Source organism: Cervus elaphus, chromosome 5 (assembly GCF_910594005.1).
Source record: "Cervus elaphus chromosome 5, mCerEla1.1, whole genome shotgun sequence".
Classification (NCBI taxonomy): Eukaryota; Metazoa; Chordata; class Mammalia; order Artiodactyla; family Cervidae; genus Cervus; species Cervus elaphus.
Window position 1 is genome coordinate 102,856,003 of NC_057819.1, and position 27,237 is coordinate 102,883,239.

General features: G+C 44.9%; 1 protein-coding gene across 1 annotated transcript in view; it reads left to right on the plus strand.

Annotated features, from left to right (window-relative positions):
- The window catches only part of DNAH9 (dynein axonemal heavy chain 9), a 280,642-nt gene that overhangs the window by 92,522 nt on the left and 160,883 nt on the right, over window positions 1-27,237 (plus strand). Inside the window, exons 25-31 of the mRNA XM_043903869.1 lie at window positions 1,762-2,001; window positions 2,346-2,506; window positions 15,464-15,620; window positions 18,288-18,392; window positions 22,968-23,125; window positions 25,403-25,541; window positions 26,615-26,902. Coding sequence (XP_043759804.1) covers window positions 1,762-2,001; window positions 2,346-2,506; window positions 15,464-15,620; window positions 18,288-18,392; window positions 22,968-23,125; window positions 25,403-25,541; window positions 26,615-26,902 — 1,248 coding nt within the window. The remainder of the gene's footprint in view (window positions 1-1,761; window positions 2,002-2,345; window positions 2,507-15,463; window positions 15,621-18,287; window positions 18,393-22,967; window positions 23,126-25,402; window positions 25,542-26,614; window positions 26,903-27,237) is intronic.

The following is a 27,237-nucleotide window of genomic DNA, read 5'->3' on the forward strand; positions in this document are numbered from 1 at the left end:
CATCTCAGTGAAGTGGTAGAGAAGAGCTCACACTGCCGGTAGCTGAGAAGGGAGAAGAAGGCGGGAAATGTTGACAGTGAGTGTAGACAGAGCAGAGAACTAAGCCAGTGCTGCAGAAGGAAAGGGGCCTCCTAGGTGGCGCTAGTGGTAAAGAACCCACCTGCCAATGCAGGAGACGTGGGTTCAATCCCTGGTCGGGAAGATCCCCAGGAGAAGGAGATGACAATCCACTCCAGTATTCTTGCCTGGGAAATCCCACGGACAGAGGAACCTGGTGGGCTACAGGAGTTGCAAATATAATTGCACATCACATTCAGACCATTCTGACAAGATCACACTGCAGGAGGAACCTCTAAAAAAATCCAACGTGTCTAAATCCAAAGGCAAAAAAAAAAAACAGGTAAATTCAATAATGGTACTTTATACTACAGCAGAATTCTCTGCTTCACGAAGTGAATAATTCCCACCAGGATTCCTTGTTTGCCTGAATCAGAATTTTGAGGCAAGAAAATGTGTTTCTTCCTGCATTCTGACAGATTCATCTAGAGCAGTGTCTCCTGAGCCAAGGGGGACCACAGAGGATCAGTGTCTCTAAGTTCTTCACCATGCAGAATCAAAATTATGCATTTTCCATATTAAAATCTTCTGTTTCTCAGCAAGCAGAAGAAAGGTTCATTTAAATCACTTTTTCCATTTACTTATTTTGAATCTCTGAAGAATACACATCAAAGTGGTGTTGTTGTTTGGTGCCTCAGTTGTGTCCAACTCTCTGCGACCCCATGGACCATAGCCCACTAGGTTCCTTTGTCTGTGAGATTTTTTTTTAGGTAAGAACACTGGAGTGGGTTGCCATTTCCTTCTCCAACAAATCAAAGTGACGGCACTGAATTTCAGTGTCATTCTTCCTGACCTGCGAAGAGTAGACCTTTCAAAGTTAGAGACACAGACGTAAGAACAGACGCGTGGACACAGGGCCGGAAGGGGAGAGTGGGATGAATGGGGAGATTAGGATTGACATGTATACACTGCCATGTGTAAAATAAGCAGCTAGTGGGAAGCCACTGGATAGCACAGGGAGATCAGCCCTGGGCTCTGTGACAACCGAGAGGGGTGGGATGTGGGGTCCAAGATGGAGGAGATATATGTATGCATATAACTGATGATTCACTTCATTGTACAGCAGAGACTAACACATGTTGTAAAGCAATCAGACTCCAATTTAAAAGAAAGAGCTGGCTTTTCAAAGTTATAAGTTTGAAGAGATTTTTAAAGATATAATGTAAATACTATGGGCAAGAAGAAATCTGCCACACATAATCAGCAGTGGCTCACTCAACTAGAATTCTTCAACTCTAAGGGGTTCCAGAAGAACAGAGCAAAGACTGAGTATCATTGAGACGTCCAATCAAGACTTTGTTATCCTCCCAGGCACAGGAAAGTTGCTGTGGCTTGAGAAGCAAAAACAGAAGGATCAGTGTAGCAGTTTCTAAAAGCTACTGACATTGACCTGAATGAGCCTTTAGCTGTTCTCAACCAAATGGTACATTTTTTAAGAAAGGACTCTCCCCACTTGTATCGTACCCACTTTATATCTCCAAGGACCTAGAAACGCATGTTCAAGGGAACAGTGCTGGCGGAAGAGGGAGGGAAGGGATGTCCATCACCCACACGATTATATTCTCAGCCCCTGCTGTGTGAGAGTGGGCTGGTTTGAGAGACAGTCCTGGTAATGGCTTTACTAAGCAACTCTTGGTGCCGTAGGTGGCCCTGACCTGTACCCAGATCTGGTGGACCACAGAGGTGGGCATGGCATTTGCAAGGCTGGAGGAAGGCTATGAGAATGCCATGAAGGACTATTACAAGAAGCAAGTGGCCCAGCTCAAAACCCTCATCACCATGCTCATTGGCCAGCTCTCCAAGGGGGACCGGCAGAAGATCATGACCATATGCACCATCGATGTCCATGCCCGGGACGTGGTGGCCAAGATGATTGCTCAGAAGGTGAGTCCTGGACTCTCAAGAGTACCACTCTTTGTGGGTACCTATACCACAAGTATTGGGGTTTGGGAGAAGCTTACATGTGGCCAAAACACACAGGCCCCAAACTCTGCACCCGTCAGGGATCTGGGAGAGGACCAAGGTGGCTGCTCCTCCCTTTAAACCCCGGCAAAAGAGCATCATCCAAGTGGCTCATGCTTTCTGTGCCATGGTGGGTAGCGTGCTGCTCCCCTGAATGGTGCACAACACCCGGGTCACCCCGAGCCCTGTGAATTCTGTGGCCATGGGGCCACCTCCTACCTGTTGAATCTTGGATTTACCAACCTACTCTGTCACTCCCTCTCTAGGTAGATAACGCCCAGGCCTTCCTCTGGCTGTCCCAGCTAAGGCATCGATGGGACGACGAGGCCAAACACTGCTTCGCCAACATCTGTGATGCCCAGTTTCTATACTCCTATGAGTACCTGGGGAATACCCCTCGCCTGGTGATCACGCCTCTGACAGACAGGTGAGCACCAGCATCAGCCACTGACGGAGGAGCCTTCTGCTGTCTGTGGCTCTCACCGTCCACAGTCACTTGCTATTTGTCCACAAGGCTGCAGGGGGAGGGCCAGGCTTAACCCAACAGATGGAAAATAAACTGAAATGGCATAGGACAGAACCTTTATCAGAGCAAACCCCAGAGCAAATTGGTGAGCCATGGTTGTGTTTTAACATTTATTCATTTGGTTGCCTTGGGTCTTAGTTGTGGCATGCAGGATCTTTCGTTGTGGGGCACAGATTCTCTAGTTTTGGCACACAGGCTCCGGAGCGCATGGGCTCAGTGGTTACGCCAGGTGGACTAATAGTCCCTGGAAATGCAGAGATCACTGAAACTTAAACTCCAGTTTTATTGAGGGAAATAAAACATGTGTAGATAAAAATTTCAGAAGTATAACGGGAAGGATTTCCCTGGTGGTCCAGTGGTTGGGACTCTGTGCTGCCAATGAAGGGGGCTCAGTTTCGGTCCCTGATTGGCGAACTGTGATTCTGCATGTTGCACTGCATGACAAAAAAAAACAAAAGTTTAAAAAAATCATGCCGAAGAATTGATGCATTTGAACTGTAGTGTTGGAGAAGACTCTTGAGAGTCCCTTGGACAGCAAGGTGATCAAATCAGTCAATCCTGAAAGAAATCAGTCCTGAATATTCATTGGAAGGACTGATGCTGAAGCTAAAGCTTCAATACTCTGGCTACCTGATGAGAAAAACTGACTCACTGGAAAAGACCCTGATGCTGGGAAAGACTGAAGGCAGGAGGAGAAGGGGATGACAGAAGATGAGATGGTTGGATGGCATCACTGACTCGATGGACATGAATTTGAACAAACTCACGGAGATAGTAAAGGACAGGGAAGCCTGGTGGGCTGCAGTCCATGGGGTTGCAAAGAGCCAGACGTGACTGAGTGACTGAACTGATTGAAGTAAATAGCACAGGGAAAACATGCAAGGCCATAGTACAGAATAGGGTACAAAGCCGTTCCCTACAAACTTCCAAGTAAGTGATGTCTGAGCACAGAGGGTCTCAACCACTGCAGGAAGAAGAGGACCAGGAACACATCAGGGAAGAGCAGTATCTGATCTGGACCCTGAAGGGTGTGTAGGACTCTCATAGGATTTCCGTTCATTGTAGGATGACTGACAGGGTATCCATGAAATTGTACAGAAAGCTGTGCACGTGTCACCCTTTCTATTGAAAAGATACGTTGTTGTCGTTCAGTCGCTCAGTCATGTCCGGCTCATTGTGACCCCATGGACTGCAGCATGACAGGCTCCCCTGTCCTCCACTGTTTCCCGGAGTTTGCTCAAATTCATATCCATTGAGTCGGTGATGCTATCTAACCATCTTGTCTTCTGTCACCCCCTTCTCCTTTTGCCATGAGTTGCATCTATAGCATTCATTAATTGTTAAAGTGGTCTGGGATGTCCCAAAGGTGAAGGACTACTGATCAGCATTCTGGTTGGAGTTTTGTGGGCAAAGATGTGGATATGGGAACATTCAAGGCATGTTCCTGGAAGAGGGACTTTGGAGGAAGTAGTCAGGAATGAGCCTGGTAACATGGGTAAGAGTCTAACTGTGAAATGTGAAAATCATATTTTTTTATCCAGTAAGGAGTGATTAACTATTGAAACTTTTTCATCAGAGGAGTAAAAAAGGATGAAAACTTATTTTATAAAGATTCATCTGACAAAAGAATGTGGGCAAAGGAGAGAGAGGACAGGGAGATAAGGTCATGATCCATGTGAGAAATGGTATATTAATTCTGCAGAGATTTCTATAAATTCTGTTAAATGCTGGTGCCCTTTCCCCTCATAATTCCACTGAACATTAAATCTCTTCTTCTGCAAAAAGACCTGCACATCTGAGTCACTGGCTCACCCAGAATAAGCGACCTGTAGGTAATGAAGACATGGTCGTAAATTATGATGGTTAAAGTGGCCAAATAGAATCTGTGCGCTCTTTTACTTAATTTTCTGTCTGCCTATTTTAAGTATTATCGCCTGTATTCTGGCTAAATCCTCAGATATATCTCCAAATAGCAATTAGTGAAATTGTAATCACTCGGCTCATGGAATGAATAGGGATGTGGTAACTTCAAAGTCACTGGAGGTCCCAGCATGATCTATAGAAGAAAACCTTCTGGTCTATCTCTGCCCCCCCCTCCACCATGCTTTTCATTTTTTAAATTCATCTTCCACCCAGAGTCCCACTCAAACCACTCATTCATTTACTCTTGCATCTCTCTGTTTCATGGGAGCCTATAGAGGTCACATCACTGTCTCTGGGTGCTCCGCACTGCATTTATACTAAACTATGAATTCCTTGCAGAACATAGTAATTCCTGCCAACCACCCTGATGCCTCACACCCTGCAGTCCAGCCACACTGGCCTCCTCTGTGTTCCTTGATCCCTTTAAGTTCATTTCAAGGTACAGCCTTGAACACGTGTGGTCCCTTCTGTCTGGACTGCTCTTCCCCGCGCTTTCTGTTCCACTGTCACCCTCTCATCCTTTCTTGTTCTGCTCTTCACTCTGAGGAGACCTTCCATGATCACTCTTTCTAAAAGACAGCCTCTCCCACCTCTCAAACACAGGCACACACACACACATACACACATAAATAACATTATGGATTCCCCCATTTATCCTCTCCCTAAGGGCTTCCCTAGTAGCTCAGCTGATAAAGTATCTGCCTGCAATGCAGGAGACCCGGTTTGATTCCTGGGTTGGGAAGATCCACTGGAGAAGTGATAGCCTACCTACTCCGTATTCTTGGGCTTCCCTGTTGGCTCAGCTGGTAAAGAATCTTCCTGTAATGCAGCAGACCTGGGTTTGATCCCAGGGTTGAGAAGATTCCCTGGAGAAGGGAAAGCTACCCACTCCAGTATTCTGGGCCTGGAGAATTCCATGGACTGCATAGTGCGTGGGGTCACAAAGGGTCAGACACTACTGAGCAACTTTCACTTTCACTTTTCAACATCTCCCACATTCTGAAATGAACTTGCTGTCTGGTTTATTGGCAACAGTCCCCTTTGGAATGTACACTTTTTCCTCTGAGAGATCTTTGTCTCATCTGTTGCTATTTTCACCAACACCTAGTAGATGTTGAATTATCATCTCTCGGTGAATGAACGATGGTTGATTGTTGAAAACCCAGATCATAAGAATGACAGAATTGGGGAGGGGGGGATTGACTCAAAGGAGGGGTCCACATGGGACTCCGTCTATGCCTTGGCTCCCAAAGAAGAAGCAGGCACTATGCTCTCTCATGCTCTCAGCTGGGCACCCACCCTGCTCCCTGCCCCAGCTGAGGACAAAAGGCAGGCAGCGTCAGTTCAGAGGGAGAGGCAGATTTCTCTGCACCTGTAAACAGTAAAGGCAGCTGTAACTCTGAGGGTTCGCGTGTCTCCGGGCTTTTACTAGGGCTTCACTGGATCACGATCAGCTGGAGGGGCTCATTTGCTGTGACTTCAGGGAAAAGCTTTCCCACCTGGAGTTTCATTCACAGGGGACCCTCTCACATGTCTTTGCCTTTGTGCTGATTCTCAGCAAGACACCTGTCCTAAACAGAAAGGGCATCCAGAAGGGTGTTCTCTCTGATGGTGAGCTTTTTTGCCTGCCTTGGACTATGAGCTAATAGTTTGGGAATTTATATCACTCAGAGCAGAGAAGTGAAGCTATTATATGTTTGAGCAACTTGATTAATGTCTGTCTCTCGCTTTGGACTATATGTTCCACAAAAGCATTGACTTTGATTGGCTCACTGCTCCATGGTGCCCCAGGACCCAACATCATGTCCAGCAAATAACAGGCATTTGAGAAATATTCCCTGTGTAAAAGCAGTGAAATGATTTCTGAGACCTGGGTTGACACATTCAGCTTCCCATACCATTCAGAGTATTTCCTTCCCCTCCCCTGGCACATCAGACATTATTCCAAGTAATAAAAGGTACACGACTTTCCTTTTCCCTGGGTCTTCACACCTGCCCGTGATTTGAAGGAAATGATTGCCTCTTTTGGAGTTAGAGATCTCTAGTACTCTAATGCTGAATGCCTCCTAGAGGGACGGGGTAAAGTTTGGACAATGAATTATTTTCAAAATAGGCATTATTACCTCTCCTATGGAAGAATGCAAATAGGAACTTAAAAGGAAGATTTGCTGCAAAGAACGGTGAATAATGTACAGAGCTTGACCTTGTTCTGCACGTGAGATGCTCTTCTAGTGTGGAGTGCATATTTATACGGCAAATTCCATTTTCTCATTGACTTCCATTATTATCTCAAGAAATGTCTTGGCCAGGAAAAAAAAAAATTGGCCTCCACCCAGAAAATCGCATTTTAAAGAGCATTGAGCTTTTGCTGGTGTATCGCTTAAGTACATTTAATTCTCTCCTGCCAGAGGAATTAATCAAATGGACAATTGATCCGCACAGCCTCTGCACATTCATTAAAGGCACAACCACATTGCTGTACATCCAACTGATTATGCCTGTTTATTCAGAACATCCCACTGCCTGGTTGGGACCAGAATGTATAAGTAGGTACAATGGCTCAGCCGCGGTCCCAGGACTTGAACACAATGCTAAGTTGAAGGGCTAAATGGTGATCCTTTTTCATGCTGAACAAAAGCTGTTCTCCTAGGTTGTCTCTTCATCTTTGGAGGATCTCCTTCCGCTTCACTCCCCTTCCCTCACCCTCACACACAATCCCCTACCCGAAGGATTGTCTTAGTCAACTGCTTATCCATTGGCAGAACCTCTTAATTTCTCCGGCACCAAGGCAAGTGGGCAAGATACAATTGATGCAAGAGTCTGAGGGTGATTTTCTGAATAGGCCACAATTACCAAAGTCATGGTCTTCCCAGATGTCACTAGTGGTAAAGAATCCATCTGCCAATGCAGGAGAGGCCAGAGACACAGTTTTGATCCCTGGGTCGGGAAGATCCCCTGGAGAAGGAAATAGCAACCCACTTCAGTATTCTTGCCTGGAAAATTCCTTGGACAGAAGAACCTGGTGGGCTACAGTCCATGGGGTTGCAAAGAGTCAGACACGACTGAGCACACACACCACAGCAAAATGATACCCTCTGTGTTCAAGTTTTTATTGAAACATAGTTGATTTATAATGTAATATTAGTTCTGGGTATACAGCATAGTGATTCAGTGTTTTTATAGATGATACTCCATTTAACGTTATTGTAAAATATTGGGGGTGGGGTGGGAGGGAGGCTTAAGAGGGAGGGGAAATATATACACATACAGCTGATTCATTTTGCTGCATAGCAGAAACTAACGCAACATTGTAAAGCAATTAGACTCCCGTAAAGTCAATAAATAAATGCACTGTGCTCAGTCCCGCATTGCAGGCGGATTCTTTACCATCTGAGCCACCAGGGAAGCCCAAATAAATAAACACATTTTTAAAAAGTTGTTATACAATATTGGTTCTATTCCCTTTGCTGTACATCACATCCGTGTATCTTATTTATTTTGTACATACCAGAGAGACAAGTCTTAATCCCCTTCCACTGTATTACTCCTCTCTTCAACCCTCTTCCCACTGATATCTACTGGTTTGTTGTGTGTATCTTGTCTGTTTTGTTATATTCATTCGCTTAATTTTTTTAGATTCTACATATAAGTGAAAACGTACAGTATCTGTCTTTCTCTGTTTGACTTAACTTCACTTAGCATTATACCCTCCAGTGCCATCCATGCTGTTGCAAACGGCAAAATTTCATTCTTTTAAAAACCTTTGCACCATGAAGGAAACCATCAGCAAAATGAAAAGACGGTGTACGGAGTGGGAAAAGATACTTATAACCATCACCCTATTCAAAGTTTTGAGTCTATCAAATTGCCTCAGCCTATCTATTCTCACTCTGTTTCATTATTATGTTAATCCATCTATATGCTGTACTCTTTAAGGACTGTAGCTTTATTGTGAGTTGTAATATTTTTATAGCAAGGTATCATCTATTTGCATTTTCCTTTTTTTTAAGCTCTTCCTTTCTTCTTTCAAATGAACTTTAATCATTTTGTCAAGTTCCAAAATATAAATGATTAAGGTTTTAATTGGTGAGCCTTAAAACCATCAAATAAATTTTGGCCTCACATCTTTATAATATATGATCTGTTTCTCTTTGTTCATACTTTTGTTAGGGGAACCACACTGACTGAAACCGCCCACCCTGGCCAGGCACCATAGAAACCATTTGCATGAGTTGTTTTATGACAGGAAGTCCTGGTAAGGAACACGGAACTAATAAGCTACCACCAACTGGAAGAGTTCAGGACAGGTCAAAAAGAGACACCATATGTCTGACCACCTCCCAGAATCCTCCTCTCTGGCCTCCATCTTGGCTAAACAAGGCGTGCACCACCAGGAAGGACTCTGAGTCAGAATGATTGGCTAAGGACAACCCGGAAACTAATCCCATCACCATAAAACCCAAGATTGTGAGTTGTGGCAGAGCTGTTCTCCTGGGTTCCCTTACCCTCCTGCTCTCCACCCAGGCACCCTTTCCCAATGAAATCTCTTGCTTTGTCAGCACATGTGTCTCCTCAGACAGTTCATTTCCAAGTATTAGGCAAGAGTCCAGTTTCAGGCCCTGGAAGTGGTCCCCCTTCATGCAACACCTTTAGCTGTGTTTCTTAGAAAAGTTTATAAATATCTTCATATAGATTTGAGTGTTTCTTATCGTTACCTCTAGGGAGTTTTAAATTTTTTGTTCCTATATAAGGTTTTTTTTTCATTTTATATATATATATATAAAAAACAACTTATTGAGCTTTATTTTATTTCAAAAATTTTACCCATCCAAGTGTATAATTCAATGATTGTTAGTAACTTTATCAAGTAGTGTAAACATCACCATAAATCAATTGCAACATTTTTATGCTCCTCAATAAGATCCCTCATGGCCATTTATAGTTAATCCTCATTCCCACCCACAGTCCTGCACAGTCACTAATCTATTTCTGTCTCTATAAATTTGCCTATTTTGTACATTTCTTATAAATGGAATCTTACAGCATGTGGTCTCTTGTGTCTGGCTTGTTTCATTTTATGTGATGTTTGGGGGTTTTTCCTTATAAAATATATGTCAGTAATTTGTTACTTATTATCTCTGAACAATAATTCATTTTACAGATAATGACATATTTTGCTTATCCAGTTATCTTAGATAATTTTTAGTTTCGGGCCATTACCGACAATGTCTCTGTGAACATTTGCTTGCAAGTCTTTGTGTGGACATATGTTTTAATTTCTCTTGGGTTAATACCTAGGAGAGGAGTTGTTGGGTGGTATGGCAGTTTTATGTTTAACTTTTGATAAATTATTTTCTGAAGTAACTTGATTGTCTTATATCCCCACCAGCAATGTGTAAGGCTTTCCATTTCTCCACATCCTTGACATTTATTATTATGTCTTATTTGTTGTAGCTATTCTAGCGGATGTGAAGTAGGATCTCATTTGAGTTTTAATTTGTATTTCTGTAATAATGATATTGAGCATATTTTCATGTGCTCATTGGTCATTTGTATATATTCTTTGGCATAATTTCTGTTCATATCTTTTGTCTATTGTTTGACTGAGCTGTTTGTACTCTTAACTGAGTTCTCAGACTTCTTTGTATATTCTGGATATATTGCATATGTGTTTGCAAGTATTTTATCCCAGCCTGTTGCTTATCTTTTCATTTTCTTCATGGCATCTTTTGAAGTGCAAATGTTGTTAATTTTGATGAATGAAATTAAGCAAAGATGTCTTAGTTACACCAAAAGTATAGTCCATAAGAGAAAAACCTGACAAACAGAATCTCATCAAAATTCAGTTGTGTATAGGAAAAAGTTGGTCTTTGTAAATTTATTTCCTATTCTGCCCATCTACTGCCTTGCAGTAAAAATTCTGTAAAACATTCCACCAAGGACCTCAGTCCTACAACTGGTAAAGCTTAATTCGGCCAAGAATTCAAATGGGACTGGAAGCAGGTCTTCCCCAAGAGGGTCTAGGTAAGAGTCCAGTCAACTGGTTCCTTGATTTTTGACCCTGTGGGACCATCAGTAGAGGAGCCACCTGGATTCTTATGTATAGAAATGAGATTATAAATGGGTGTTGTTTTTTTAAAGCCTCTTTGTGTGTATGTGTGTGTGTAGCAATAGGAAATGAATAAAATCAACTATGATTTCACCAACTCTAAGATTAGCTAAACCACATGGCTAGAATAGCCTCAAGTCTATTCATAGCTGAAATCAAGATACAGCACCTTTGATATTTTCTTAAATCTGCCATTTGAATGATTGTATCAAAAAAAAAAAAAAGGGAAAGCTACATTTCCTGTATTTATTATCTTAACAGATAATACCTTGAAAGTGGATCAGCTTTCTACTTTCCAAGGCACTGTCTTATCTCTTGTCTCATCTTGTCCTCACAAGAGCCTGGTGGGTCAGATAAAAACAAAACCGGTAGACGTCACTTGCCCGAAGAAAGTAAACAATTAGCTCAATACTAGGAAGGCCTTTCAAACAATTAGAACCAACCCATGGTGGAAGGGGCCAGCTTCGAAAATAATAAACCATGTCTTGCTGGAAGACAAGGCTGCATGACAGTATTTGAACGGTTTAATGGAAGACAGGGTTTAATGGCATGGTTAAAGAGCCAAGCCTCTGAGATCTCTTCTAACATTAAAAATCTGTCTTCCAGATAAGCAATCAAACTAAATTAATGCATATTCATGTTGGGGTTAGTCAATGATTCCTTGCCACTTTCATAATTGCAGTTGTTTTATTTTTGTTTATTTTAAAGTTTTTTTTTCAGATGTGGACCATTTTTAAAGTCTTTATTGAATTTCTTACAATATCACTTCCGGTTTTTTATGTTTTGGTGTTTTGGCCACGAAACATGTAGGATCTCAACTCTGACCAGGGAGCAAACTCATGCCCTCTCTTGCTTTGAAAGGCAAAGTCTTAATCTACTAGACCACCAGAGAAGTCTCTGCAGTTGTTTTTGAGACAGCAGATCTATCTAAATTCCTTTGTACAAAAAAAATTCTGTGTGATAGACTGCCAATGACACATTTTTTAAAAGGCACCAAAGTTTATTAACCTGGGCGGATTTCACAAAGGCTTTGTAGTAGAGGCAAGCTTTGAAGTTAGTGTGTCTGACTCCTGAGTCCTTGCCTCGAACCAAAACAGCGTGATCTGCCCTCTCAGTAGGAAACAGGAGCAGATTGAAGCAGCGACCTAGACATTTAAAGAGATGGACAGTCTAACAAGACCACAGACAGAATCTTGGAGGAGGAGTGTGTGTCCCGAAGAATAGGACATCCTGCTGGCTCAGTGGCCCAACTGTAATGCCAGCACCACTGCCCCGCCCCCCCACCCCCGCCCTCCCCAACACGCATAGAGGAGAGGAATACGCCTTCCTTTCCTTGTGTATCCTCATGGCCTGAGCTAAAGGCCCACTGCACCTGCCTTGGTTACAAGAACTCCTTAGGCAGCCCACCTTCCCTCCCTTAACCTCAGTGTCTTTGCGTTGTGCGTGCCTGCTCACTCATGTCTGACTCTTTGTGACACCACAGACTGCAGCCCACCAGGCTCTTCTGTCCATGGGATTCTCTAGGCAAGAATACTGGAGTGGGTTGTCATTTCCTCCCCTGGGGGAATCTTCCCGACCCAGGGATCAAACCCATGTCTCCTGTGTTTCCTGCATTGGTAGGTGGATTCTTTACTACTGAGCCATCTGGGAAACCCACAAATCTCAATCTATCCATCTGTGATTTAAGGGGATTGGATTAGTTGATCTCAGAAATTCCTTCCAGCCCCAGAGTTCCTGTTATTATGGGCAATTATGTATATAATTATATTATATATTGTAATATATTCTTCCTCCCAGTTAGGTTGCCCTCCGAGATTCAAAAACTTCCCCCAGACCCGCCAGTGAGAGGGTTTCCTGGTGTTTGGAAACTTTCTCTATTACAGCTCCCTTCCCGGGACGGGTCTCCGTCCCTAGCTCTTTTGTCTCTCTTTTTTTCTTTTATATTTTGTCCTACCTCGTTTCGAGATGATGGGCTGCTTTTCTGGGCGCCTGATGTCTTCTGCTAGCAGTCAGAAGTTGTTTTGTGAAGTTTGCTCAGCGTTCAAATGTTCTTTTGATGAATTTGTAGGGGAGAAAGTGGTCTCCCCGTCCTATTCTTCCGCCATCTTAGCTTCTCCCCTATATATTGTAATATATATTATATTATATTGCCATAATATATATGAGCAATTGCCTATACACACACACACACACACACACACACATATATGTATGTATTTTGGCATTTCCCCCCAAGTGCTTCTTCTAGAGATACTCAGAAGCTCAGTAGATGCTCAAGAAGAGATTGACACCCAGATCTGAGTATTTCTTTGGGGAGATTCTTGAGTTTCCTATGAGAATTCTGTTTTTGTGAAACCTTGTTCTTCTGGGCTCTCAGATCCCTTGAGAGCTTTGCTGCTGCAGCGAGATTAGGTCTGAGTTGCCCCCCAGCTGAGCAGAAGAGGCAGCCGTGGGACAGTAAAAGAGTGGGAAAGTTGGCTGGGGGCCAGGATTCCCCTGTCAAGGCAGTTGCCTTTCATTCTGGGGGTGCTCAGGGCTATAGCAGGCCCTCAAAGGTCTGGGAGAAGCCTGAGACTGGCAGAGATGGAAGGTCTTAGGGCCAGTGTGGAGGCAGAGCTTAGCCTAAGAGCACAGGTTTGGTTAAGGCTGCACATAGAACTCTGAAGATGTAGTTATCAGTGTTGGAGAGCATTGCCAAGTGATCACAGTTACTGAGGAAGGTGAGGTGGGACCTAGCTTTTCACCTTAACTCTGACTTGCCTTCCCTGGTGGCTCAGTCAGTAGAGAATCTGCCTGCAGTGCAGGAGACTTGGGTTGGACCCCTGGGTCAGGAAGATTCTCTGGAGGGGAGAGCATGGCAACCCACTCCAGTATTCTTGCCTGGAGAATCCCATGGACAGAGGAGCCTGGCGGGCCACAGCCCATGGGGTCACAAAGGGTCGGACACGACTCAGAAATAAACACTTTCACTCTCTGTCTCACCTCACCTTCTGGCCCACCTCACAGATCAAGAGCTGTAGGGCTCCCCCGTGGCTCAGAGGTAAAAAAATCTGCAGTGCTGAAGACATGAGCTTGAGTCCTGGGTCGGGAAGATCCTCTGGAGAAAGAAACGACAACCCACTCCTGTATTCTTGCCTGGGGAATCCCATGGACAGAGGAGCCTGGAGGGCGACAGTCCATGAGTTCACAAAGGGTTGGACGTGACTTGGTAACTAAACAACACAACAGCAACATGAGCTTTGTTCACAGGAAACAGTGATGCAGCTGCCTAAGCCCAGGTCCCCAGGGGTTAAAGTCAGCCAGCCCATCCCCTCCTTACCCCACTACACAGGAGAACTCCGGGTGGAATAGCAATTCTGCATATTCTCTCCACCTGGGCAAACTGCCTTCCTGGGTTTCTTTGTCAAGGGCTGAAGTAGCTATGGGAATTTCACACTGAATTAAAGGAGAATTCAGGAACTCCAAATCTTTTCAAAGCAATTTTGGTGGCAGTGGAGGTGCAGTCACCATCTGGTGAGAAAAGTGTTAAGTCAGAGATTCTGGTCAACTCTAGCATCAGGTTCAGAACCAAAGAATTCATTTCAGAGACACCCCCTTCCTCAGACGGCCCCTCCCCATCTAAACTGCAGGTTGAGAGCTTCTGTATTGATTTTCCAGGTATTAAAAAAGCCAATTCCACAGTTTTAAAAGCTTTGCTGAGATGCAATTTACATGTCTTTAAGTTCACCCATTACAAGTGTACAAATCAATAATTTCTAGTAAATTCTTTGACGTGTGCAGCCGTGATCACAATTTAGCTTTAGAATATTGCTGTCATCCTGTTTGCAGTCAGACCTCACTCCCATCACCCTTCCTAGGCAGCCACTGATGTGCTATCTCTGTGTCTTCCAGACATTTCACAAATGGAATAGTATGGGATCTTTTGCGTCTGACTTCCTTCATTTTAATGTTCTTAAGGTTCATCCATGTTGTATGTGTCAGTACTTAATTCCACTACTTTGTTAAATAGCGTTCCATTGCATAGATACATTGCATTTTGTTTGTTCATTCATGGTTGATGGACACTGGAGTTGTTTCCAGTTTCTTCTTGTTATAAATATTGCTGCTTTGAACATTCCTGCATAAGTCTTTGCAGGATCTTTTAGTTTGGGCATTTTGAACTCTTAGTTGCAGCATGTGGGACCTAGTTCCCTGACCAGGGATGGAACTCGGGCGCCCTGCTTTGGGAGCACAGAGTCTTAGCCATTGGACCACCAGGGAAGTCCCTTGTCATTAACTCTTGAGTCAGCTTTTTGAGGCTCAGGGGGAGACCTGGGAGACTAAAGCAAAGCCATTTATCTTAAAGGACAAGGACACGGGGACTTGTATGCACACTGTAGAAGGGACAAAGGATTGTTCGGGATCCCTTTAATAAGGCATGAAGTCCATTCATGAGGACTCCACCTTCCTGACCTAGTCATCTCCCGAAAACCCTGCCTCCCAATACCACACTCTTTGGGGGGTGAAGATTTCAACATATGGATTTAGCAGAGACACTAACATTCAGACCATAGCGCTGAGCAAGTGAGAATACCTCTTCACAAATGAAGTGGGCTGGGGCTGGGGAAGTGGGGAGGACAGTGAGAAGTGAGCTAGAGAAATAAGCGAGGGCAAGATCAAGACATCAGGAAGGTGCCATTTAGAAACCTCCTCCCGCAGCACGGAGGGGAACAGACTGGTGGGACCTGAGCTTTCCTTTCCAGAAGCTGTGTTGAGCCTCTTGTGGCCTTGAACCTCAGCCCTGCCTCACTAGGCCCCAACCTTCTCTGCCTTCCTGTGTGTGGCAGGTGTTACATCACCCTCACCCAGTCTCTGCACCTGACCATGAGCGGGGCTCCAGCAGGGCCTGCGGGCACAGGCAAGACAGAAACCACCAAGGACCTGGGCCGAGCGCTGGGCGTCATGGTCTACGTGTTCAACTGCTCCGAGCAGATGGATTACAAGGTACAGGCCCAGCCTCGCGGGGGCCCAAACCATCGATCAGCGTTATCCACGCCGCTCTGGCCAAGCTCAGAGACCCAGACCAGGAGGTCTCTGCTTCTTCCCAGGAGACATGGGGATCCTTGGCCCCGGGAGCTGATTGACCTCCTGTTAAACCTCACCACCATGGAATCCACTTCCACTAGTGAGCTTTGCAGCAGCCACAGATGGGTGACTTCCCCTCTGGGACCTTCCTTCCATCATTTGTAAAATGAGGAAGCTGAACATATCTCCAAAGGGCTAAATTCACTCCTTGACCCAGAACCACAGAAAGGCTCATAAGTGGTTGATATGAAAGTCTTCATATAAAAGCCATAGATGTGCTCTTCTGTAAAAGTGGGCATTTTTTCTAGAATTTCCACAAGGGCACAATACTCTGCAAGAGCAGATTTGGCTTCTGAAGACAGACTAGAGTAACCTCTATTCTTTTTTTTTTTTTTTTGTAATTTTTGACTGTGCTGGGTCTCAGTTGCAGCACATGGGCTTTTCTTGCTGCTGTTGCATGCAGCATGTGGGATCTCAGTTCCCTGACTAGAGATGGAACTCCCATCCCCTGCATTGGAAAATGGAATCTTAACCCCTGGACCACCAGGGAAGCCACAGTAACCTCTGTTCTTAGCAAGAGATACATAAAAGGCAAGTGCAAGGCTAATATTCCTCATTCAGGCACTCGTCATTTTTACATTATTTTAATATCAAATTATTCTAGGTGCTGTGTCATAAAGAAAGGCAAGGGAAACAAGACACCCATTAGGTCACCTCTTAGCAACATTCTGCTCACAGTTAGACCTTATATAGATTCTTTGTTATAAAAGCATAATAATTATCTCACTGTCTCATTTTTAGTTTTTTTATTGTATGTATTTTTGTAGACTGCCATAAGTCCCTTTTGAAAATAGGATGGCATGTAAATAAATTTAGGGTGGAAAAAGAAAACAATTACATTAAATAGATCAAATATTTATAGGTATAAATGATGTGATATATTGATTGCAAAATAAATTTAATTTAAAAGTAGTTTTAGAGATTGCAAGATAGCACTTGCAGTTACCCCATACAGAACTCTTGAAATGAGATTGATCCGCTACAACTTTAATCATTTCTCTTGTATATAAAATTTTGCTGCACAGAGTTGCAGAATCCTGTAGCACCATGTTTTCTCATAGAAAGCAGACAAAATGAGGATTCAGGCCTAAAATAGCTGTGCTCCCATAGTCTCTGCACTAAATTTTAATATGGTTGCCTTTATTTATGAACGCATAAAGATAATGTTTCTCTTTAAGCCAGGCTGGAAGAAGAAATATTTTTCCCCCCTTAAAGAAACAAGCTAAGCTTTAAGAATAAAGTTTCTGGATGCTTCTAGAGTTAAGCAATGGCAGCATTTCTGAGACAAGTATATTCTCCCAAGAGGAACATTATGGAGGACACACACATTTAGGTGTGGAAGACCTGAGATATTGACTGAAGAAGAAAAGGCAGATTTCTTAAAGTGACACCTAACATGGGAAATAGGAAGAGATGAGTTGGCCCCATGACCAGAGGTCACCTGCAGTCATTTCACTCAATCCTTTCAAAACTTGATTACTGAGCCCTGACCCCACCAATTCCTCTAAGAGTACAGGATCAGAGGATGAGTCTACCCTCAATTTGTTTGAACCGTGTGAAAGTTCAGCCATGTGTATCTAGTCCAGACACAGATCAGAGCAAGAACAGTAAGTATAGTTGTAGTGGGACACAGCAAAGGTAAGGTGACCACTTCCTGGACCCCAGACATCCTTTGTAACCAAACAGCCTCACTGAGCAGTGTCAAGCCTCCTCTTCCCTTTCTTGTTCAGCTATTCAGATAGAGGAATGGAGGGGTAGGCAGATGGATAAATGGAGATGGATAGATAGATGATTGATTGATATATAAATAGCTAAATGAGTGATAGAGAGATTGGTGCTTCCCAGTTGGCACTAGTGGTAAAGAACCCGCCTGCCAATGCAGAGATGTAAGAGATGTGGGTTCCATCCCTGGGTGGGGAAGATCCCTGGAGGAGGGCATGGCAACACACTCCAGTATCCTTGCCTGGAGAATCCCATGGACAGAGGAGCCTGGCAGGCTACAGTCCATGGGGCCGCAAAGAGTCTGACATGACTGAAGCGACTTAGCATGCATGCGGAAAGATATACAGATTAGATATATGCAATAGTTGTTGTTGTTGTTCAGTTGCTAAGTCATATCCAACACTTTGTGACCCCATGGACTGCAGCACGCCAGGCTTCCCTGTCCTTCACCATCTCCTGGAGTTTGCTCAAACTCATGTCCATTAAGTCGACAATGCCATCCAACCATCTCATCCTCTGTTGCCCCCTTCTCCTCTTGCCTTCAATCTTTCCCAGCATCAGAGTCTTTTCCAATGAGTTGGCTCGTCCCATCAGATGGCCAAAGTATTGGAGCTTCAGCTTCAGCATCAGTCCTCCCAATAAATATTCAGGGTTGATTTCCTTTAGGATTGACCAGTTGCTAACCAGTGGTCTTTAGGGAACCAGGAGTTCTATAATAAAGGGGATAGAAAATTATCAATACTTACACATGTAATGGTAAGCCTAGCATGGGTGGTAATTTAATCTCTGTACATCTCTCTGCAGTCTTGCGGCAACATCTACAAGGGCCTTGCTCAGACTGGTGCCTGGGGCTGTTTTGATGAGTTCAATCGAATCTCTGTGGAGGTCTTGTCAGTGGTGGCGGTGCAGGTATGGGGGGCAAAAGTTGATGGGAGCGTGGGGTCTTCATGCCAAGCACTGAGGACTTCTGCATCTTCTTGCTTTCACCCTCTCCTCACCCTTCCCCCATTGCATTTTCTCTATCTGCTTAAATCAGGCCTGGGTGCAGGACAGGGTATCTACAGGCCTCTACCAAAGGGAATCCATATACTAGCCATGAGTCTCCATTTCCTCCTCTGTAAGATGGGAAGAAAGAACATCCGTGCACCTGTTTCTTGGGGATGAGGAAAGGCTCAACAAGATGGCAGAGCCCAGCTCCTTAGAAAAGGCACAGAACTGCTATCGTGAATACTCACACCTGTGGTGTCCCTATGTAGCACCTGGTACTAGAGGTTACCAACAGGCTGTCTCCATGTGCCCCTGCAAGGAGCCAGGGGACAAAAGGGAAGCAGTGAGAGACAGACAGACCAAAGTCAGCAGACAGTTCGTCTTGGGCTCCAGAGATTGTATGACCAAATTCCACATACAGTTGGGATTGTAAAAGAAGCAGGTTCTTGTAGAGTTAGCCAGACAAGGCGGGGGAGAAGTGGTTATGTGTGTCGGCTCTGAAACCACACTGCCAATGTTCACTTCTGGTCCTGCCACTTATTAGCCATGTGCCCTTGGGCAAGTCCATATCTCAAATTCCACATCTGTAAAGGGGGTTAATAATAGTACCTACTTGATCTGGTTGTAATAATTATTGAATGAGTTAACTTAAAGCCGTACACATAGTAGGCACACAATAAATGTCAGTCTCTGTTGTGATGGTGATGATGGTGGTTGTGGTCATGGTGATGATGGTGGTGATGATAAGGGTGATGATGGATGATGATGATGGTAGTTGTGGTGATGGTGATGATGATGATGATGGTGATAATGGTGGTGGTGGTGGCTGAGGTGATGGTGATGACGATAAGGGTGATGATGACCATGGTGGTGGTGGTGATGGTGGAGTGGTGGTGATGATGATTACTATCATTATTATTTGCACCCTGAAGGAAATGGGTTGAAGAAAAGTAGAAGGTTGGAACACACAGGACAGGGAAGAAGGCTCTACTCCCTAGTCTCTCCAGTCTCCTCTGTACCCTTCACTCCTTCTCAGCTGGCCCAGGTTCAGGCTGTCTTAGCAAACTTAGCATCCTAACTGATAAGGCAGTGCCCAGCAGCTACTGTCCCCAGTGTATAACAGACAGACACTGAATTTGCCTAATTTTGAAACTGCCCAACACAAGGGCAGTAATGAGGTCTCCAAGATCAGTTGTCTTTTGCTTCTGGAGTTAAATGAAATCAATTCAACCTGGAATTCCCTGATGCTTTCACGTTCTCATCCAGGATTATATCTGAGGACACATTCTCAAGAAAGTGGTCTGACACAGATGAATGGATAAAGAAGATGTGGTATATGCGTGTGTGCTGGGTCACTTCAGTCGTGTCCAACTCTGTGCAACCCTATGGACCGTAGCCTGCCAGGTTCCTCTGTCTATTGGATGCCCCGGGCAGGAATGCTGGAGTGGGTTGCTGTGCCCTCCTCCAGGGGATCTTCCCGACCCAGGGATTGAACCAGCGTCTCTCACGTCTCCTGCATTGGCAGGCAGGTGGTACATATACATGCAATAGAATATTAGCTATTAAAAAGAGTGAAATAGTGCCATTTGCAGCATCATGGATGGACCTAGAAATTGTTGAACTGAATGAAGTGGGTCAGATAGAGAGGGAGGTATTGTATAATATCTCTTATATGCAGAATCTTTAAAAAAAAATGATACAAATGAACTTGTTTGCAAAGCAGAAATAAACTCACTCAGTCATGCAAAAGTTAAAAAAAAAAAAAAAAAGTGGTCTGACAACCACCTGGGCAAAACCTGAGCTACTACTGCTTAAAATCATAGACCCCAGAGGAGAAAATTGCACTGTGTTCACGCCGCAATCCAGGTTGGCATGTTGGTGCAGAAGCTGCAGCAGCTGTGACAGTTCCCCCGCCCTCCCGTCTCCTCGCTGCCTCTGCTCCTCTCCACTCCTCCCATGTCCACGTCCCTCTTCCCATAACTTCTACAAAAGTGAGCATGCCTCAGTGTCCTCGTAGGTGGACATTTTCATTTCTCTGTCAGATTGGTTAAGCAGAATTACGTATCCAACTGGGAAAGGTAAAGCAATTCCAAGAACAATTACTCTGTTAGTTTTTAAACATAGAAGATACTACTTTCCTTTTTTTCTGGAATTTTGCCACTACTATTGCAACCAGCTCCCTAGGCTTTGGGTTACATGGGCCAGTCACTACCCTGCGCCTCCAGCCTGGGTCTCCCTTCATGCTCCCTGGTCAGGTGTCCCTGATATTCCCTCCCTTCCATAGATTCAAGCCCTGACTGTGTGTTGGGCTGTGGCTGGAAGCAGTTAGACACAGCAGAGCGGCTAGCAGGGGCTCTAGAACCCAGCACAGCAGTGTTTCAAAAATTCACGTGCTGAACAAATAAATGCTAGTGTCTCAGAGCCAGGGGAGCTCCCATGTAATACCATTATAGAGGAGCCTAAGGTCTAAAGTAAAAACACAGAAACATTTTTAAAAATGTAAAATGTGATGAGTGGGTTGCACTTCCCAAAGAAAACAGACTTCAGTCTGCCCCTGCAGAGAGAAGCATGGAGTGAGCCAGGCAGGGTTTTTTATTTTGATTCTTTAATTTTGTATTGGGGTATAGCTGGTTCACATTGTTGTAATAGTTTCACCCCACATTCCTCGTTGGGTGATGAGGGCGGTGAGGGGCCCCAGGGCAGAGTGGTGCTGTGAGCGCCATGGGAACCAGCAGAGTCTGGACTGTTGGGCCAGCCTACCGGGCTCTGGAGGCCACCTTGGCCAGGACGCATGGACATTCTGTGCACGGAGAAGAAGTTTCAGTCTCAAGCTAATTACTGCAAGCTCCGCAATTTTGTCATTAGAGCTTCACTTGGGAAAGAAGCTGAATCCCAGTTGTGGAACCGCTGGGCCTTCTGGCAGAAACCGCCCTTCTGGACACTGAGCGCCTCGCCCGTGGGGGACGGTCCACTGCCTCCAGTCCCTCTTCCTGTCTCTGTCTCCGTCTGTCTGTGTGTCTGTCTCTCTCTCTCTCTCTTTCCTAAGTGTTCCAGTTCTGATTCCCTCTCCACCTCTCCTCTGTCTCTGTCTCTCTCTTGTTTATGATCCAGCTGTTTCTCTCTCCTGTCTTATACACACTCCAGTTATTTCACTCTGAGCCTCTTTCTCTCTCTCTCTCTTTCCTTTGTTTATGATCAGCTCTGTTCCTCTCCCTCTCCTTCTCCCTCTGGTATATGGCCCAGCTCTCTGTCTCTCTGTTATTTATAGTCCAACTCTTCCCCTCTCCTTCTCTCTTATATACATACACTCCAGCTGTTTTGCTCTCTCTCTCTCTCACACACACATATTCAGACACACATCCCTGCAGCCCAATCTCCACGGAACCCTTGACTGTTCTAAACACCTGAGCGCAGCTGATACACATGAGGTTCATTCAAAACCTTTCACTGGCCCCGATCTCCCAGTTCTGCAGATGTCCTAGGGCCTGGCTGGACAAGGGAGCCCCTTTTGTCTTCCTGCCTTCTGCTGCTGATCATTTTTGCACACACTTTCCCAAAGCAGCAGGTGTGGAAATAAATAGGTGAATTTCATTTTTGTTTCTGCTTCACTGCCCTAAGAATGATCTAGAATCTACATCTGACCAGATCAAGCTTCAGCTTGAATCCCCTCTGGCTCCAGACCACAGTTAAGAAAAACTCTAATCTCTTTAGAAAGACATGACTAGCCCCTGGGCATCTGGCCCAGCCTCCTTTTGCCACTGTGGCTCTTTCCTCTCCTCACCAGAAACCCCATCCCTGCTGAACTCACCTGTGCTTTCCAGGTCTGTTCTAGAAATGTAGATGGAGGAGGAGCTGAGAGAGTTAAGACCAGATAAGGACCACACTGCAGTGGTGGAGGACAGGTTAACAGTTTCCATGTTAGCTGCTGTCTTTGAGCATCCTTTTGTGTGTGCTAAATTCCTTGTGGACTTGATTTCACTTACTCCTTAGAGCAAGCCCAGGCAGCGGGTCCTGGTGTTCCTTCTTTCCATCTTGTAGTGGCTGAGAGCCCAGGCTCCAGAATCCACAGGCCTGGATTCTGACGCGGATGCCAGCGCTGAGCAGCTGGGGAGGGCTCAGCAAACTGCTCCCATCTTGGTGCATCCAGTTCCTTACAGAGAAAGGGGATGATGGTAGTAAAGAGCCCCCCTCAAAGGATCCTGGTGGGGATCCCATGACTTAACCCAGAATTGTGCTCTAGGACAGTAGTTGGTGCGGGGGGAGGGGACCAGTGCTCAGAGCTGTCCATCTCCAACCTCTTAGGCACCACGTGATAGGAATGGGCATGGGGCTTGGGGCGGCCAGATTTCCTTTGGACAGGCACCCAGTGCCCATTAGTAAAGGGTCCAGGGCTCAGGCCTCAGGCTTGTCCTTCAGTGTGACCCTGGGGTCCCAGCCTTAGCCACCAGCCGACCCCTGGAACGCACAGGGGGCATTTTCCCGTGACTTGTTCACCAGGTAAAAAGCATTCAAGATGCAATTCGAGACAAGAAGCAGCGCTTCAACTTCCTTGGAGAGGAGATTAGCTTGAACCCATCCGTGGGCATCTTCGTCACCATGAACCCCGGCTATGCTGGTCGTACAGAGCTGCCCGAGAACCTCAAGGCTCTGTTCAGGTGAGCGTCCGCTCTGCCCTGGGCATGCAAGGACCCCAGAGAGAAGCTTCTTTAGTCTTTCCGCTGAAAACATATGACATATATGTGAGAAGAAATGTAGAACATATATTCAAAAGTAGATTATATAAAACACATTTAATGCCATCAGCCATAAAATGATTTTTTTTTTTTTTTGCCGAATTGTGTTCTGTCCTTCTTTCCAGGCATAGAATTTATGCATTTGTAGTGTATGTTTGTGGTCTACACACAGTTTTGCATTGTTCTTTAATTTCATAGTTTATCATAATCCTATCATAAATAGTTTCTTCTTCTGTTAGATATTCTTAAGAAATCTCATTTCATGACTGTGTTTTATTCTATCAAGTGCATGGTCCACAGTGTAGTTAGCAAGTCCCCTGTAGTTAAACATTAAGACTGTTTCTGACATTTAGAATAAATTTATGCATCATGGTAAAATATACATAAGTAGTTTTTTTGTATGCATGATTATTTTCTTTGGCTAGGTTCCCGGAAGTGGAATCACTGAGGTAACAGGGAGAAACATTTTTAAGGCTCTCGACACACGTTGCCAAGTTGCTTTCCACAAACAGTAGTGCTGAGTGACACTCCTAGAAGTGATGCATGATGTTGTTTAGTCTCTCAGTGGTGTCCAACTCTTTGCAACCCCATGGACTGGAGCATGCCAAGCTTCTCTGTCCTCCACTGTCTCCTGGAGTTTGCTCAAATCCATGTCCATTGAGTTGGTGATGCCATCCAACCATCTCATCCTCTGCTGTCCTCTTCTCCTTTTGGCTTCAGTCTTTCCCAGCATCAGGGTCTTTTCTAATGAGTTAGTTCTTCCCATCAGGTGACCAAAGTATTGGAATTTCAACTTCAGCATCAGTCCTCCCAATGAGTATTCAGGACTGATTTCCTTTAGGATTGACTGGTTGGATCTCCTTGTGGTTCAAGGGACTCTCAAGTGTTTTCCTGCACCACAGTTCGAAAGCATCAATTCTTCACCGATCACTCTTCTTTATGGTCCAACTCTCACACACATACGTGACTACCAAAAAACCAGAGCTTTGACCATACAGACCCTTGTCAGCAAAGTAAAGTCTCTCCTGTTTAATATGCCACCTCGGTTTGTCACAGCTTTCCTTATAGAGAAATGCAATTAAAGACACGTAACAACTCTAGGCTCCTATTACATACCTAGTAATTTTAAAATTAAGTAATTGTAGGGACTTCTCTGGACTTCCGAGGTGGCATTAATGGTAAAGAACCCCTACCAATGCAGGAGATGTAAGAAACATGGGTTTGATCCCTGAGTCTGGAAGATCCCCTGGAAGGGGGTAGGACAACCCACTCCAGTGTTCTTGCCTAGAGAATCTCATGGACAGAGGAGCCTCACTGGCCACAGTGTTGCAGAGTCGGACACAACTGAAGTGACTAGGCATAGCACAGCGCAGGGACGTCTCTAGCAGTCCAGTGGGTGAGACTTTGCCTTCTAATGCAGTAGGTGGGGATTCAATCCCTGGTCAGGGAGCTAAGATTCCGTGTGCCTCATGGCCAAAAAACCAAAGCATAAAACAGAAGCAATGTTGTAATAAATTCAATGCAGACTTTAAAAAAAATAAAAGAAATACAAGGGAAAGAAATTCTTTAAAAACTAAGTAACTGTAAGATAAAATGTTACTAGAACTAGAAAGAAAAAATCACAGTAAATTCTTATATACAGATAAAAATTCCCTTCGGTATTCTATTTCTCATTTTCTGGCAAGGTGCAGTTAACAGGTACTGACTTCAGCTCTTGGCATTAGGCCTTGGCATTTGTATGCAAATAAGTTTAGAATAAGCTCTGAGGCTCTGGACTTGGAGGAGACAAGTTTCAGGATGAGGACTAGAGAGATTAGAGAGACTCGGTTCTTCAACAGTAGCCCCAAATCTGTGATAATTTGGGGCTAATTACTAACCTGTAATCTGCTAATTACTCAGGCATCACTAATCTGTGCCTTGTGTAAGGCCCACTAGACTTAGCTTGCAAGACTTGAGTCGTAGCTCCAACTTTGTCCCCATCTGATCACATCATCCATCACCTTGAGCGGGCAAGTCCACTCCCTTTACCCTTATTAATTCATTTTAACATTGAAAATCTTTGATGAAATCATTGCCAAGGTCTCAGTTTCCATGCTCACATGTGCCTTCATCTATGATCTCAGCCAGCATTTCTTCTCTCACAAGCTCCCATCCAGGCGTGGCTGGGGACCCAGTCAGCCCTATGTCTCCCTCTCACAGGCCTTGTGCAATGGTTGTCCCAGACTTTGAGTTGATCTGTGAAATCATGCTGGTGGCCGAAGGATTCATCGAGGCACGATTACTAGCCAGGAAGTTCATCACTCTTTACCAGCTGTGCAAAGAGCTTCTCTCTAAACAGGTAACCCTCCCTGGTTACACCAGGTAACCACTCAAGTGTGATTGTCCCAGCTCTGGATGGGTTCTGGAGCTGGGGTATTAGGGAGACATAGCACCTTCTCATAATAGATTCTTTACTGTCTGAGCGACTTACCAGACTTACCCTCTATGGGCTTCCCTCATAGCTCAGTTGGTAAAGAATCTGCCTGCGATGCAGGAGACCCTGGTTCAATTCCTGGGTCGGGAAGATCCACTGGAGAAGGGATAGGCTACCCACTCCAGTATTCTTGGGCTTCCCTTGTGGCTCAGCTGGTAAAGAATCCGCCTGTAATACGGGAGACCTGGGTTTGATCCCTGGGTTGGGAAGGATCCCCTGGAGAAGGGAAAGGCTACCCACTCCAGTATTCTGGCCTGGAGAATTCCATGGACTATATAGTCCACGGGGTTGCAAAAAGTAGGACACGAGTGAGTGACTTTCAGTTTTTCAGTTTCATAATAGATAGTCTCTGTGCCCATAAGCATATTCAAAGCTCTGCAGACTTCTACAATAAAGGAACTTCTATAAATAAACTATAACAAGGAAACTTCTATAATAAAGATACATGTTTATTATCTTAGCTAAGATAATAAAGATACATGTTTATCATTAACTAAAAAATTTAGCTTAGCCCAGCATTTAAAAGATAAACCTGTTTGGTCATAGCGCTCCATCTTTTAATACAACACTTAGTAACACCTCGTAGACTCCCAGTGTCCCGTAAGAAACACTGCAGTGGCCAGTGAAAGCCCTTGGAGGGAGTGGTCTCTGCCTGATGGAACATGAGATCTGGGAAGAAGACTGGGGAGAGAGTCAGACATCAAATGGCACCCCAGTGCTCTTTGCTTCTGGTCCTTAAATGTGGCTTCTTTCCAGCCCAGACCAGGAGCTAGGAACCCAGAATCTTCATCTGCTCTGTCGTAGATCTTTTCTTTTGCCCCCACCTTGACCTCATAAGTGACCGAGTAGTGACGTGATATCTAACTCTGCTGACACGAGCCTGAGCCCGCGGGTCCCGCACCCCAGCATCTCTGGCCTCACCGGCCCCCTCCCCCCAGGACCACTACGATTGGGGCCTGAGGGCCATCAAGTCTGTGCTGGTGGTGGCCGGGTCCCTGAAGCGGGGAGACCCTGACCGGCCCGAGGACCAAGTCCTGATGCGCTCGCTGCGAGATTTCAACGTCCCCAAGATCGTGACTGACGACATGCCAGTGTTCCTGGGCCTGATCGGGGACCTGTTTCCAGCCCTGGATGTCCCTCGGAGGAGAGATCTTGACTTCGAAGCCCTGGTTAGGAAGGCGGTGATGGAGCTGAAACTCCAGGCTGAGGACAACTTTGTGCTCAAGGTACATGGGGTTTTTCCTCCCTCCCAAGATTTGTCTCTTAATTCTTTTCTTTGACAATGGGTTACTCTTCGTCCTTAATCCAAAGGGCTGCTCTCAACGTACAGATATTCATCAACTTTGCAAAAACTCAGTTCACTTCGGTAGCTCGTTATAGGGGCTTCCCTGGTGGCTCAGGGGTAAAGAATCTGCCTATAATGCAAGAGATGCGGGTTTGATCCCTGGGTCAGGAAGATCCCCTGAAAGAAGAAATAGATACTGTCTCCAGCATTCTTGCCTGGGAAATACCATGGACAGAGGAGCCTGGCGGACTACAGTCCATGGGACCTCAAACAGTC